The sequence below is a fragment of the Candoia aspera genome, chromosome 4, assembly GCF_035149785.1.
Source record: "Candoia aspera isolate rCanAsp1 chromosome 4, rCanAsp1.hap2, whole genome shotgun sequence".
Classification (NCBI taxonomy): domain Eukaryota; kingdom Metazoa; phylum Chordata; class Lepidosauria; order Squamata; family Boidae; genus Candoia; species Candoia aspera.
In genome coordinates, this window is record NC_086156.1 from 1,574,765 (window position 1) to 1,589,804 (window position 15,040).

Genomic DNA, 15,040 nt, shown 5'->3' on the forward strand with positions numbered 1-15,040 from the left:
CCTGGACCCCGCCAGATGGAATTCTCTTACCGACGGGGTCCGCAGCAGGCCCTCTCCGCACGACCGGGTGGGACGGGCTGATGTAGTGGGGAAGAGGTGATGGCTTCTAGGGGTAACCCACCCCATTAGAAACTTTATTATCACCAAATTCCGCATCTCTTTCTAAACTTCAGAGAATTAGGGACCTACAGATTATTTAAATCTCTAGTTCTTTATGTAGGACTCAAGATTCTTAGGACATTCAATCCTGAATTTTCCACCCAGACCCGCACAAGAATCCCACAGATATGCAAAACAGATCATATTCTGAATAGGAAGAGAACACAGTCAAACAAATGGGTCAGATGAGTTCGATCAATCTTTGTTTCCAGATATCCCCATGATCCCAAATAAAATCTACCTGAATTATTGTGGCAGTAATAATTGCTTTAGCTTTTGTAGATCACAATCAAAAGCTTTATTTTAACGAGTCGTTTGTTCTTCCATAGGCTCAGACAACTTTTGCTGCAGAACTGAACCACGCAGGAAGGCCTGCAAAGTCCAGAAACAAGCAAGCCCCCCCACCAAATAACTGGGTTCTTGCAACATGCCAATACTTCCAATAAAGCTTCTAGAGATTGGCAATCGAGACCAAAATATCTACCTTTGACCATGCCGGAAGAGAGAAACAAAGCTTCAGAGCTGGATTGGACAATGAACCGTCTCAGAAACGGGTGAGAAATGGCTCCTCGGCGAAGGCCCGCTCCATCCTCACTCCAGACTGCTAGATGTAACCTGAACTAACTCACGCTGCCTTCCAGGGCTGTAAGGAGGCAACTGTGGGAGCCCAGTAGAAGAATTGGTAGATTTGAGATCCAGAGAAGATCCAAAGGAGCCTATGGAAGAACAAATGATTGGTTAAAAGTTTAAGCTGGGTGGACTTCAAGTCCCAGAATTCCCTAGCCAGCATGCCAACTTTTGCCAGTGATTCAAAGAAGGAATGTCACCTCAAGATGCTGAGCAAAATTAGGGATCCTGGCACACTTCAACTGCTTTGAACCACAAGTCCCACAAGGCCTTACCTCAGAAGCGGCCATAATGGCTGGGGATGATGGTAATTTGTGTCCAAAGCATCCTGGGGGCACCTCACTGGTTGTCCCTTCAACTGGGCAAGCACCATGGCGAGGACAGATGGGAGTAGATCCTTCTTCACAGAAGAAAGAGCGGGGAAAGAGCTCAGTTAGAGGGAAGAAGTTATTCCTGGCCAAGTTCTAGCCTGTTTCTAGGAAGGGCTTGTCCGAGATTTCTATAACCTCTCCCTGAAATCAGCGCAGGGTGAGGCCTCAAACCGTCCCGTGCCTGCTCTTGCAAACGCAACAGGAATGATCAGGGTCACCAAGCAGACCCAGCCATGCTGGAAGGTTTGCGGGAGGGCATCACCGTTATCCAGAGCAGATGCCAATCCTACCCCAGGGCAGCAGCAGCACGTCAGAGACAAGCTTTGGGAGAAGGCCCCAGCTAATACCCAGAGAGGATCCTGCAGTCCACTCACACTATCTAAGCGAACTTCCCCAAATAAACACAGGCTCCTCCGCCCGTCTTCAGCAATCTGACGCTGCTCGATTAATTCAAGGGACCTCGACTTTAGGGAGCAAAAGGGAAGGTCGCCCCAGAAGTGAGATACCCTTCTCTGAGCACACAAAACAGCCCTGCAGCCCTAATATCACCAGCAACCTGAAAGGGGAGGAAGGAATGCTGTTGAGAGAGAGATGAAACGGGAAAATGTGGGGGATTTCCCCCAAAATGGGGAAGACTGGACGACCATTTGTCCGAGGTGGTATGAGGACTCCTGGGCAGGGGCTTGGACTAGAAGGCCCCCAAGGTCCCTTCCAACCCTGTGATTCTATGGAACTGCCCCCGTCCCCAGAGGAAATCCTGTCCTGCAAAAGCCAAGAGAAGTTAAATTGATCACTGGGGCATGCAATTGTGGGGCAGGTGACTGCTACTGTCCCACCGAAAGTTACCTGTACCAGCCCCATGAACTGCATTCCCCAATGAAATAAAATAAAAATACAGGTAGTCCTCACTTAACGGCCACAACTGAGACTGTAATTTTTGTTGCTAAGCAAAGCAGTCATTAAGTGAATTTGACCTGATTATACAACCTTTTCTGCAGCGGTTGTTAAGCGAATCATGCGGTTCCCCATCGATTTTGCTTGCCAGAAGCTGGCCGGGAAGGTCAAACATGGCGATCAGGTGACCATGGGACACTGCGACCGTCATAACTGGTTGCCACGCACCCAAATCACGATCACATGACCGTGGGGATTCTGCAGTGGCCGTAAGTGTGAGAACTGGCCGTAAGTCAGTTTTTCCAGCGCCGTCAGTAAATGAATGGTTGTTAAGTGAGGACTACCTGTATTGAATTGCTTAGAAGTCCACAAACACTTGGGCAGCAAATACCAGGACATCTGATCTATTCTATAAAATGTAAGGAAAAAAAACGAACAAAAATGCAAGAAAACTCTTTAAAAACAGGCCCTCAACGGATGCAAAACCTTTTCACAAACCATTGTGGCTTGGGATGCACACTCTGCAATGAACCACTGTACAGGCATTCTGCGGAACTATTGTCAGGAAGGTCCTTCTAACAGCCCCCCTCGGAAAGGACCGATCCAAACAAATTACACAGAAGTTAAGACAACAGGAGAAGCCGAACGCTACAGCACTACACGTGTGTGTGCATGCTCGTGTGCACACGTTATCTACACAGGTATCTGCTATCTACCCCAGTGTTTCTCAACCGTGGCAACTTCAAGCTGTGTGGAGGGAGTTGACGTCCACACAGCCCGAAGTTGTCAAGGCGAAGAAAACACTGAGCTATACCCACCCACGCACGACCATGCACACGCGCACGTAATACATACACGTACTTCATGCAGCCAAAGCTAACGCGTGGCTTCTAAGCGTTCTGAGCTTCGTTTTCAAAGGGGCGATCAAGCCGCTAGTCCACACCGCGTTCTCTGCCCCCCCGCCACGTGGCCAGCTGCCGGCGGAAAGCGCCTCGGCTCCAAACGGGCAGCTAAAACGAGCCGAACGTGGAAATGCACGGCAGCGCCCCGTTCTCCAACAGCCCGAGAAGACTTGGGCGATGCCGCGCGGCCTCCTGGGGATCGTAGTCCGGCGGGGCCCGGCGGGGCAGGGCGGGCCCGGCCAAAGGACCCACGACAACCGCGGCCAAGAGTCCCTCCATCAACCCGGCTTGGGACTCACTCCTGCGCGCCCCGCTCCCGGCCGCAGCCGGCGCCCGCCCCGCTTCGGATGGAGGCGGATGGCGGCCCGTGGCCGTCCGGCGACTCCGCTCGCCATTCCCCTCCTTCGACTGCTCCGCCCCTACTGCGCACGTGACCTGCCGCGCCCAACCGCCTCCTACCGTTTCGCTCAAGGCGTTCTCGAAGCCCGCGCCTTTCAGAAGGCGTAGGCGGGGCGACGGGCACCAGCCAATCATTATCGGGCTGTGGCGGGAGTAAGAGGATGGCGAATATAGACTTGCTACTTTGTTAAAATGACTTCCGGTCTCCGATTGGACTTCGTGAACTCATTTCTGACACAGGGCAGCGGGATGAAGATATGCGAAGGAATTAATAGAGAGCAGGCAAGAGTGTAAAATACCGTTTGCGCAGCTCTCTGGAAAAATAAGTCTGAGAAACTACTATAACTTTTATAAACTTTTGCAGGTCCGCGGATGAAGACTTCTACAGCACCGGAATTTGTCTGCATTATTCGTAGATCTACCCCGCCTCTTTGGGGTAAAGCCTTCACTTTGCGCAGGCGCCCGAGGCCCCGACAGGCAGCCTTCTCTTCGTTTCTTCTTCTTTGGAGGACTGACGTCAGTCCTCCGGAGCCGAACGTTGGCCCGGCTCGCGGCAGACCTGAATGAGGGGAAGGCGCGGTGCACGCCGGGAAGCCGACGCCCAAGATGGCGGCAGGATTGAAAAGTTGTTGCCGGGGCGGCGGCGCCTCCCCGGGCTCGGCTTGAGCCTCCTGGGCTTCCGGGGGCGGCTATGGCGGCGCAGTGAGGGGAGAGGGGACCCGGGCGGGGAGATGCCTCCGGGCCCCGCCTGAGACATGGAGGAGGAAGGCAAGAGGGGCAAAAAGGTGAGGGGGCGGGGCCGAGGGTGGGGCCGCTTGGCGGGTTTGTTTATATGGGCGCGGGGGGAGGGGCTTCCCGCGGGGGAGGGGCCGCTCTGCCCCCCTCCCGGGGAAGAGCAGAAGCGGGGGCGCCTCGGCTCTCCTTCCCCAACCGGAGAAGGACTACAGAGTCCATCATCCCCTCCGCGCCCGGGCATCATGGGGATGCAGTCGGGGCCCCTGGGGGGGCCGTGCTGGCTGGGCTTCGCTCCCCCCGAGTTTGGGGGCTGCTTCCCCGGGTTGGCCCTCAGCTGCGGGGCCAGCGGCGTTCCTGATCTGGCCGCCCGATCATTCAAACGGATAAATTTTTCTCCATTTGGGGGGGTTTTTTCTCTCCCCCTCGCTGGCCTCGGGGAGGTGTTCGTGGGGGGCTCCGATTCCCCCCGTCGGTGTCTGCGCTTCAGGGCTTGGCTCCCTCTCGTGAGAAAAGTTTTTCTTCTCTCCCTCTTCGCTTGCCCCATAGCAGCCTCTTGTTTTTAGACCTTTTATCCCACCTTGATTATTTTTATAAATAACTCAAGGTGGCAAATATACCGAATACTCCTTCCTCCTCCTATTTTAGATCAAAATGCAGGACCAGCGTGGCTAGATGTGCCAGCTCATGACTGCAGCCCGAGCTCACCTTGGCTGCTTTAATTCCGCTCCCTGCCCATATTCCGGGCGGTGAATTCAACTCCGTGGTTTAGGAAGAAGCCCTTTCTTTTGGCTGGGCTGAATTTCCAGTCATCTGGCCTGAGAGGGTGACCCCAGCAAGAAGGGAGTTTTCTGCCGTCCTCAGGCATGACGTCATCCTCTCCTGTCAAACCCTCCTTGGTGTCCTTGGTCCGAGCTGAAGCCCCCGCCCCCAGCGTATTGAAGGCTTCCTCCTTGGATAGGTTTGAAAAAGGGATTGGTTGAGGTTAGGGTAGGTTAGCCTGTTTGTGAAGCTGGTGGGCTCTCTTCGGGGTTCAGGCTTTCTGGAGGCATCTGTTGTCTTCAGAAGGTATGGAAGGCACTCATTCAGGGCAGTATTTTGTATTCTGTTCTTCCATGAGAAGGACAGAAATCAGAAGAATTCTGGTGCATTTGAGTTAACCCTGATGCAACATTCGAAGGGCATATTCCATTTCCCCCAAACTCAAAGAAGTATTCCATGAAAAGGAACCCAAAAGTCATGTCTCGGGCAATTAGGAATTGTTGGAGGAAGGATGGAGAACGTTATTTTAAAGAAATGTTTAATTTAAACCACCTATTCTCCAAGGAAATCATAACCCAAACACTCAATTTCTTTCTTGTTTTTGAACAAGGGTAGTGACGATTAAATCCTAAACCTATGTTTAATCTTGTAAATAAGAGTTACTGACTCATTCAGTTTTCCATCAACTGAGACATACCATTTGTTTTTTGTTTCGCTATAATTATGCTGTCTACCCTTAATCATCAGCACTTGCTTCCTGAAAGCTCTACTAAGGTTCTGTGCCCGAAAACACAGGACAGGATTTCTCAAATGTAGGGTGGATTGCATTGATACGAAAGTTTCTGCCTCTTGACCGGATAAAAGCCAATGAGCTGAATGACATTGGAGCGATTCAAGGCTTCGCAAAAGCAATTAAAAAGCATCAATGTGATCTTGCTCCTAAAACTGAGAATGAGGGCAAGATGTCTTTTGGGGTGGAGGGCGTTTCTCACACAGGGAGAATTTCAGGTTGGTAGGTGTATTCGTTTATATCACAGCAACTACCCCTTTACACAATCTCCCTTAAAGCGTCACGGCACTTTTGATCTCATTTTGTTCCAAGATAAGTTCATCTCAGATACTGAAAGAAAGGGCGACTTTGGCTGAGAAACTACATTCCCGAGCTGAGAGCGGAAAGCCAAAATGAGAACAAGATTTCGGAGGCACTCAAGAATTCAGAAATGCATCTTAACAGTTGGAAATTCTTCAGAGGGATGGATTTTCCATGTTAGAATTATTACTGATGAGTGAAGCACTTCTTCCCTGTCTGAGAGAGCACCAGCATAATTCTGAAGCAGGGCAATTGCCATCCCATTTTTTCCCCCTAGACCTGGTGGAATGTTTTGAGGTTAGAAATGCCTGCAGGGACTGCTCTATTATTACTGTCCTATTTTAATGGTGAAGAACACTTTCTACGTGCCAATTCAAGAGTTCAACAAGGAGGCGTGTTGCTGTCCTACTCTTCTGTAGTTCATGGTGGCAGCTGTGGAGGGAGATTCGCTGGCAATCCAGAGGTTAGCGAGCAGAACTGAAGGGAATAAATATCAGGTTGAGTTCCAAAAGTTTGGTCCGAGGGGTTTGGAAGATCAGGCGTGGGGTGCTCTAAAGGGCGGAAAGTGGCAATCGGGGAGCGACAACACAGTAGCTTGCCCGCAGTCAGATGTTACCCTTGAACTCATCTGCTCTCAACTCTCTAGTTCTCCACTTAAAACCCATGATGGTTGTTTATCAAGGATTAACTGGTAAGAGAACTGCTTACCCCAAAGTGGAGCTCCCATCCTTAAAGAGCCTCTCCTTTTAGTAAGTACTCCTGCGTTCCTTCGAGTCCCTCCGTTGATCCTCCAGGCGTCTGTATTCCTGGGGGCTCAGCAAGTTCTCAGCCTCCAGGTTGGACTCAGCTGCTGCGACTCGACCCTTGGAAAAGATCTCATCTCTACTAGCTGGCTGATCGATCCCATCTGGCTCGTAGACTAACCATGAGGCGTCACGGGTTGTGCGAAATGAAATGGGGTACTAGTGCTCGGTGAATATGTATGTGGAATAATGGCCCTGATAAATCAGCGGTGGTGGTGGTGGTTGCAAAGGATATGAGGGTAAGATTGCGGATGACTAGTGCAGCGAAGGCAGAGTAAACAGAGCGTTGGTTTGAATTGTGTCACTTTCAGGAATGCAGCCCTTTAGAATTGAAACCCGCCCAGTTAAATTTGCCATTCTGGGGCACACAGATTCAGCAGTCCTTGTCTTCATGTATTGTAACTGCTGCAGGTTTAGCACAACCATTCCCCTTCTTTTGCCTTTTTAGTGTAATTATTAGGTGGGAAATTTTCCATGCATCTAGACCCTACTGGATCTAAAATACTATAGCGTGGGTTTTTTTTTAAATTCCGGCTCATTTGAATAGAAACAGATTTTTCAGGGTTGGGTAGCGCTGACAACCTTGTTGCTTCTCATGCTTCCTGTCAAAGTTTTGTGGTTAAACAAGGACTTCACAAGCAAATGAATGTATTTGCCTTAGATACGTCCTAGCGTTTCTCAGAAAATCTAAGGTAGAGGTTGGATTTTCTGAATGAAATTTGTGGAGAAGACAAGCCTGCAGTTTTTCTATAGGGGTGTGGTCTAAAGAGTTTGGGTTTTCACAAAAAAAAGTTCTGCTAAATGGAAACTTTTAGATGACAGTTCTTGCAGATAACTGAAGCATCTCAGAAGGACCGTGATGGCCTTTATTTCAAGCTGGCTGTTCTGAAATGGGCTCAGGGTGCTTCCCAAGAGTAGTGCTCTAATTAATTTTTGCATCTAATTTTCATTTGTTTTCCTTGTGGAATAGAAACAGTCCTTGGGATGTATGAGTGTGTATGCGTGTGAATATTGTTTTAGTGTGTGGAAGAGAAAAGAGCTACCTGGTAATAACCAATACAGGTTGTCCTCGACTTATGGCCATTCATTTAATGACTGTTCAAAAAGAGTGGCTTGCTACCAGTCCTTGCACTTAGGACCATCGTCGTGTCCCTGCAGTCACATGATAAAAATTAGGGTGCTTGGCAACTGGCATGTATTTATGACGGTTGCAGCACCCCAGGTTCACGTGATTGCCATTTGTGACCTTCCCAGCCAGCTCCCAACAAGCAAAATCTATGGGGAACCATGTGACCTGCTTAAGGACCATGGCAAAAAGGTCATAAAATTGGGCGCAGCTCACTTAATGTCCGCATTGCTTAGTGATGGAAGTTCTGGTCCCAATTGTGGTCGTAAGTCAAGGACTACCTTTACTGGCCTACTCTCTCTCAGCCCAACTCACCTCACAGGGTTGTTGTTGTGGGGAAAATAGGAGGAGGAATGAGTATTAGGCATGTTCGCCGCCCTGAGTTATTTATAAAAATAATAAAGGTGGGATAAAAATTATAAATAAATGTATGTATGTATGTATGTATGTATGTTCCATTGCTTTATGCCAGTCATTCCCCCAGTGCTAGGCTGGCCACTGTTTTTGACAAAACCTGGCTTGGATACTGTGACCTTTAACTGCTTTGCACGATCCTGCCTCATCTCCTTTGTCCTTCCCTTGGGAGCAGCATCTCAGGACCGAAAGATAAGATTCCCCCATCCCGCTTTGGGTATCTCCAAGATAAGCCCTGTGACTGCAGATACAATGTAGGGATCCCAGTGTCAGGCGGGAGACCTGGGTTCAAACTGAGAGGCAGTCACAGGGCTTGGGTTGATCCTTGGCCTCGTCTGCTTCCAGATGAATACCCAGCGGCCCCCTTTCCTGACCTCCCTCCGGTTAGCCAAGGCTCTGCAGGAGAGCTGAACTCACATTTGTTGGAAGTTCAGAGGAGCTCCCTGTGTGATTAGGGACTGTAATAACACAGCCTCCCAGCTTGCACTAATAATTGTACTTGCATTCCTGTCAGTTCTTCTAGCCCAGTGTTTCTCAACCCTGGCAACTGAGGATGTGTGGACTTCAATTCCCAGAATTCCCCAGCCAGCCATGGGAGCCATGGGAAATCTGGGAGATGACGCCCACACGTCTTAAAGTCACCACGGTTGAGGAACGCTGTCCTAGCTCTTGAAGACTTCTGGCTGGATGTTAGAGGTCCAGACCTGACTGGGCGACACAGATCCGCTCTCTACCCATTGCGAATGCCTGAAAAGGGCTTATATCTCAGCCAAGTCTGCTGCTTCCTAGGGTCGTTGAGGTTTAAATTGCGGGAGAGAACGTGGTACACAGACTGGAGCAGCACCGGGAGATAAAAATTGTAAGTAAAGAAATAAGTGGAATGATTGACTAGGGGAGTCTCTTAACATTTCCGAAAGGACTGCTTTCGTTTTGCAGAACTGGTTGCTAGTTGTCTTCAGAATCAGCATGTTAGCGCTGGCATTCAAGAAGACGCCTGTCGGGTCTCTGCTTGGCCGGTTTGGCTGGGAGAACCAAGACCAGAGAAACTTGGCTGTCAGGCCCGAATGCGGTGGGAGGGCCACCCTATGAGCTCATCGCCTTTTAACGCCGCATGAGCACTTGGAAGCCGGTTTCCCCCCCACCCTCTCCGGGCAGAGACATAGCTGTGGGAAATCGGCTATTTTTAGCCCAGCGTTTTCGCCATAGAGGACTTCAGGAAGGGCTGTTTCAGAAGGTGGCAGCAAAGACTCCCATTGCTGGTGGGCTGAGCGGCTTCCCTAATTGATGCTTTGGGCCCCAGTAACTCTCAACGCGCAGGGCTGGTGATCTTTGTGGGGAGTCACCATCTTTTGTGATGCAAGAAACATACTTAAATCTTGGGTTCTTTTAAGTCAAATGCCAGCTCTCCTGGATTCAGCTGATTTGGGGGTTCTTTGGGAGACATATCCCAGGGGGGTTGGAATATGCAAATGGAGAACAGCTTGCATAGCGATATGTCTTCCCCCTCTTTCGCTTTTGAATTTGCTATTCTCTCCCTGTTATGGGCAAGGATGGATGTCCTGGTAGCACTTTGCCACGCTCGACGGTGCCAGCCTCCCTGATTCTTTCTGCATCTGACCAAATGGCAACCCTGTGTGTGTTTACACTGAAGCAAGGCTCTTGTGCAGGGGGCGTTTTGGGGATGCTTTCAGGTTAGTCTTGAGTCCTGGTGACGGCCTGGACAAGTCCCTGCAATTTTCTTGGCAGATTTTTCCGAAGTGGTTTGCTCTGGCCGCCTCCTTCCTAGGCTGAGAGGAGGGGACTGGCCCAAGGTCCCCCAGCTGGCTTTGTGCCCGAGGCGGGACTAGAGCTCACAGTCTCCTGGTTTCTAGCCTGGTGCCTTCACCACTACATCAGACTGGCTCTTCTTATGCTGTAGCTCCCAGCTAAATATTTTACAGGAGAGAAGCACAAGGCAATAGGATCCAACTCTAGCCTGAGTTATACTCCAGTGGGTTTGTTTGGTGGGGGGCATCAGTAACAATTGAAGCTTCTCACTCCACTGGTTGGAAGTTGGGTGTTTCTTATTTTTGTTGATTGGAAATAGGATTCATTTGGATAGAAATCAGTGACCTTTAGAAATGTAAACGAGTTCTTCCATTTATTTTTGTTTTTTAATTTATTAAGCAGAAATGGCATTTTTAAAGTTATTACTTAAAAATAATATAGTGATAGTTAACTATAGTCATTAAAATGCTGAACCTGTATCTGCAGGCCCATAATTTTTTTTTACCAATTATCTATCAAGGAAATGTACAAGAAAACGATGAAAAGGCACAAACACATCTACACCCACGCTTAAAAGAGTAAAAATAGACAATATTGGAACAGCATTTAAAAAACAGCTGTTAAAAGACAGCTTTTAAAAAACAGCTGTCCTTGTGGGGGGAGATGGGTGGTGTTGAAAATTTGATAAATAAATAAAATAAAGGGGGATATATCTTAATTCCTTTGCAAAACCCAGAGATGGTGGGCTAATCTTTGCTCTGCAGAAAGAGCCTTCAAGAATATGGGAGCCCCACAGGAGAAACACGCTCAGAGAACCACAGCAACGTCCTGGGCTGCTTAAAGCTTGAAATATTCACCTGGGCCTGGGAAACATTTGGCCATCAATGCTGATGTTTCCATGTGAGGACAGTGCTGTGCCCCAATTAGCAATCTCCAGTGCTGATTCTCCAGCAAGTGGCATCTTCAAGTAACATCTGGACTTGATAAGCCCAGGAATGTTAGTACATGACTTTAAGTGGTTTCAGCTGGCCACCATTAGGTCACATTGCAGCTGCTTTTTTTTTTAAACTTGTGTATATTTATGGTACCTTTAAATGTTTTGCTAATCCAGAACTGCTACAACTGGGTCTCCTTGACCAAGACTGGTCAACCAGCATCTCCCTTCCACTGTTCTCCAGGCACAGTTGTATGCAGTTGGACATGTTGGCAAAGGGGCTTGTAAATCTTGCTTGCCCTCAGTTTAGATCAGTGTTTCTCGACCTGGGCAACTTTAAGGTGTGTGGACTTCAGCTCCCAGAATTCCCCAGCCAGCGCATGCTGGCTGGGGAATTCTGGGAGCTGAAGTCCACACATCTTAAAGTTGCCCAGGTTGAGAAACACTGGTTTAGATTCTGGCTAGACTGGAGGAGCATGATTGCATGCTACTTCCTGGGTTCTTATGTCAAGATGTGTGGAATAACAGAAGACTCCCGGTCCAACAAAGACGGGGTGTGGCGTATTTTGGGGGGGGGGGCTTTACCAGCTGCACAGGCATTTATGTTTCAGACTCCAGAGCTTCAGCCAGATCCTTAGTGCAGCGTTTCTCAATCAGCGGGACTCAGGAATAGCTGAGGCCAGTTGCAAATCGTCACTCTGTACAAGCACCACCAGTTCTTTGGGTCCAGGGAAGTGGCCTTGCAGTACTTCCAGCTTACGGAGCGGGAGATGCTGATTCCTCTTCACACCCACTTATTTGCAGGGCTTTGAGAACAGAAATAGACTGCCCCCCCCCCCGCCTCTGTGTTTCTCCAAGCGGCTTGCAAAGCAGGAAGTGTGTCCAAAAGCTTGGCTGAATTCGGGAAGCCTCACCTTTTTGCGTTGCCGTTCAACTACCGATGGAATTATGATGTGTGTTTGTGCTTTACAACAGTAGCAATTAAATTCACTAAAAAAGAAAACCACTGCAATTTGTTATGGCCTTGAAACTTACTGTGCATGACAAGCAAGCATAAAAATGCCTGTTAAGCCAGACGGGCCCTTCTTTTTGCTTTAATCATGGTAGAACTCCAGTTGGGTTTGCTCAGTTTCAGCCAGTAAATATTCACTTTATTCTTCCCCTGCTGCCTGTTCCATGGAACAATTCAGGTTCTCTTTTGGAGGGCCTGATGGATCAGGGAAAAAGAGATCCTCTGGAGGAGTAAGGCGGGCTTGGGATTCCTGCTCCCCACCACCCCCAAGCCAAGGGAAGCAGCAAAGCAGACCTAAAAATAGCCTTCGGGGGAAATTATTTTCCCTTCTTTTCCTTGCTCAGGCAGCAAAACAGATGTGGAAAGCGAGAACCTGCTGCAGTCAGGGTTCGGGCCGAAGGGGTGTAACTTTTTCAGACCTGCCAAGGGCACCTGTTGGTGCAGGGGTCGTGTTTGGGCCTCCCCTGATATACCGGCCTTTTTTTTTTAATCGCCTAAGAGTCAAGTGGAATATATGCGCAATGACTCCTGCTATTGTTGTTTGAAAGTCTCCACCGGTCTCGGAAATATCAGACATTCTTGCCGGTATTCTTGCCGGCAAGGATGTAAGAACTCAATCTCTCTCAATGCTAGATTTGAATGCCATCCAAATGCTGGATTCTGAGATTTCCAGTGCATCCCATCTAGAGGATGCTGCGTTGGGGAAACGCTGTTTGGAAAATCTAGGTCTCGTCTCTGTGTCTCAGACTCCACCCAACTGATAATCTCTTCCCCAAATGGATTTTCTCTTTACATCTCAAAAACGGGCAGCTGTTTTTCGCCTGTTTATCTCCCTGGTCTCAGAATTAGCTCCTGCTGTGATGTGAAAAGGTGGGGCCAGCAAGCAAATCTTGAGAAACACCTCTCTACTTTTTGGCCCTTTTTCTTTCCTGCCCTCACTCCAATAGTTGAGATTTTTCTATTTTGAGTGCAAGTGTAAAGATGAATATGCACACCTTAAGTCACCACTGTAACTCGGTGTGCGATTTCCACACCTCTGAAGCTGATACTGTGTTGGCAACGGTCCAAGCAATGGTTCTTCTGCTCTCTTTCTTCTTAATGTCAGGAAACTACGGTGCATGTCAAAGATGTCGCAAGAGCATCGCTTGAGATGTCCTAAGGTGGGTGGGAGCCTCTTTCTCTCCCCGAAGCTTGGCCTGGAGCAGCCGTCTTTGGCTAGCAAGCTTCTGTGTCCTGCAGCTCCTTTGCAGAGACCCTCTAGGCTGCTGACTGGCCTGTTTGCAAGCATCACCTCTTAGTAGTGAGTGAGTAACGGCAGATGAGCTGGCCTGTCCTCTTACTCCAGCAAGGAGGTCATCGGCGTTTTCTCAAAACATCTAACTTTCCAAGCTTAGCTCCTCATCTCCAAAACAAACACGGTGCAGGGTGGGGAAGAGCTTTCGCACAAACCAATTCGCCGCAGGCCTGCCTGCGCATTCTGGAATGCTGGGATCGAGTCAAGGGCTGGGAGTGCCAATGGGTGTTTTGGTCTTGCTGAATTCGGCTTGTTTTTCTGTTTTGCGTGTGGGGAGGGCTCAAAGGGTTTGGCTTGAGTTGGGAAGAAGGCTTTGCAAAGTTCTCCATTGTCTGGTCCTTTCTTGGCCTGTCCGCTCCAACTCATTCAGAATCTTAGAACTTCAACTATCTTTTTTCCAATAAAACCAGATGATCCCAAATATCAGGCTAGTCTCAGCTTTTGGGGAAAGATGTCTTGCACAGTTGCTGTCAGGGGAGCTACGAGGCGTGTCAGGATACCACACACCTGCTTTCCCTGCAGCAGTTCAGGGAATAGTTTCAGTCATTAGCATCTCTGGTTCAAAGGATTAAGCTGGAGGAACGTGAGAAGACTGCTGTCTGGCCCTCTAAAACGATGTTTCTCAATCTCAGCAACTTTAAGATGCATGGGTTTCAACTCCCAGAATTCCCCAGCCAGCATGTTGAAGCCCCCAGCAGTTGAAGTCCACACGTCTTAAAAGTTGTTGAGATCGAGAAACATTGCTGCAAAGCGTACCAGCGTGCAGAGTGCTGTTTGTTGGGCTGCCTTTGAAAGCAATCTGGACACATCTGTTAGTCAGGGAAAAGGCTGCCAGATGCTACCTGAAATCAGGCCAGAGCAACATCATGCGCTGTAGTTTGATCTTTGGTTTTCAGAGGGTTGATGGTGAACTTTAAAGGCCTTGTGACCAGTCTTTGAAGGATTGGGCCCTCCCTGGTCTACCTACCTGAACATTAATGCATTTTCAAGAGGGTCTTGCCCTCATCAGTTGAGGGGCTGGCAGGAGAAAAGGCTTTTTTGTGATGGGAGAGGATGCCTCAGTTGTGTAATAGCCTCCCCAGAGGAGCCATGGGTTGTGTTTCGATATTTGAGTACTCCTTGGTTGCTGAACCTTTTTGTAATGGTAGTTGTCACTGTTAACCTGTTACACCTATGGAACAGCATCCCCTTGGGGATTTGGGTGGCCCCAGGGCTGTTAGCCTTCTGCAAGGCACTGAAGGTAGGCTGTTTCCCGGGCGTTTCGGCCCGGTGGTTAGAGACACTCTGCTGTTGTTGATGTGCTTGTTCTGTGAGTAAGATTAGTTATCCTTGGGTGCCTGGGAATATATGGTGTGAGTTTCCAATTAGCAGACATTTTTGAAAAATCCAAGGTGATTACCATACAGAGAACAGCACAAGTGGAGGAATGAGTATGAACTGGATGGGAGAAAGCTGAGCTTCCAATGGAAGAGAATCTCTGCAGCTCAGGGTTGAGCGGTGGAGTCCTTGGTACTCTCTGAGCTTGGCGGTTGGCTTGCAGGCGTTTTGTCGCCTGACTAGGTAACATCAGTGCTGTTTTATTTTTATTTTTATTTTGCCACCATCCATCTCCCCCCAGAAGAGGGACTCTGGGTGGTGGCAAAATTTTGTATGGATCAAACTTACATGGATCAGGAAAGTGGTGGTAGGTCTTGGGGAAAACTTCGTTCAACACTGATTGATGAAGTATGTGCCATCAAGTTGGGGTCAACTCT

At 48.9% G+C, this 15,040-nt stretch overlaps 1 protein-coding gene, 1 long non-coding RNA gene and 1 other non-coding gene across 3 annotated transcripts in view; 1 reads left to right on the forward strand and 2 right to left on the reverse strand.

The window, feature by feature from the left end:
- On the reverse strand, positions 1-3,356 carry LOC134497516 (uncharacterized). The gene is made up of 4 exons (XR_010067921.1): positions 2,913-3,356; positions 1,062-1,186; positions 644-875; positions 1-106 (listed from the first exon to the last, which is right to left on the reverse strand). It is a non-coding gene; the product is annotated as an uncharacterized LOC134497516 (long non-coding RNA).
- Positions 1,271-1,408, reverse strand: LOC134498140 (small nucleolar RNA SNORA9). Its single transcript, XR_010068006.1, has one exon. It is a non-coding gene; the product is annotated as a small nucleolar RNA SNORA9 (small nucleolar RNA).
- A 569-nt stretch (positions 3,357-3,925) lies between the features above and the next one.
- Positions 3,926-15,040, forward strand: part of CCM2 (CCM2 scaffold protein) — a 29,820-nt gene continuing 18,705 nt past the window's right edge. Inside the window, exon 1 of the mRNA XM_063303204.1 lies at positions 3,926-4,137. Coding sequence (XP_063159274.1) covers positions 4,108-4,137 — 30 coding nt within the window. The 5' untranslated portion in view covers positions 3,926-4,107. The remainder of the gene's footprint in view (positions 4,138-15,040) is intronic.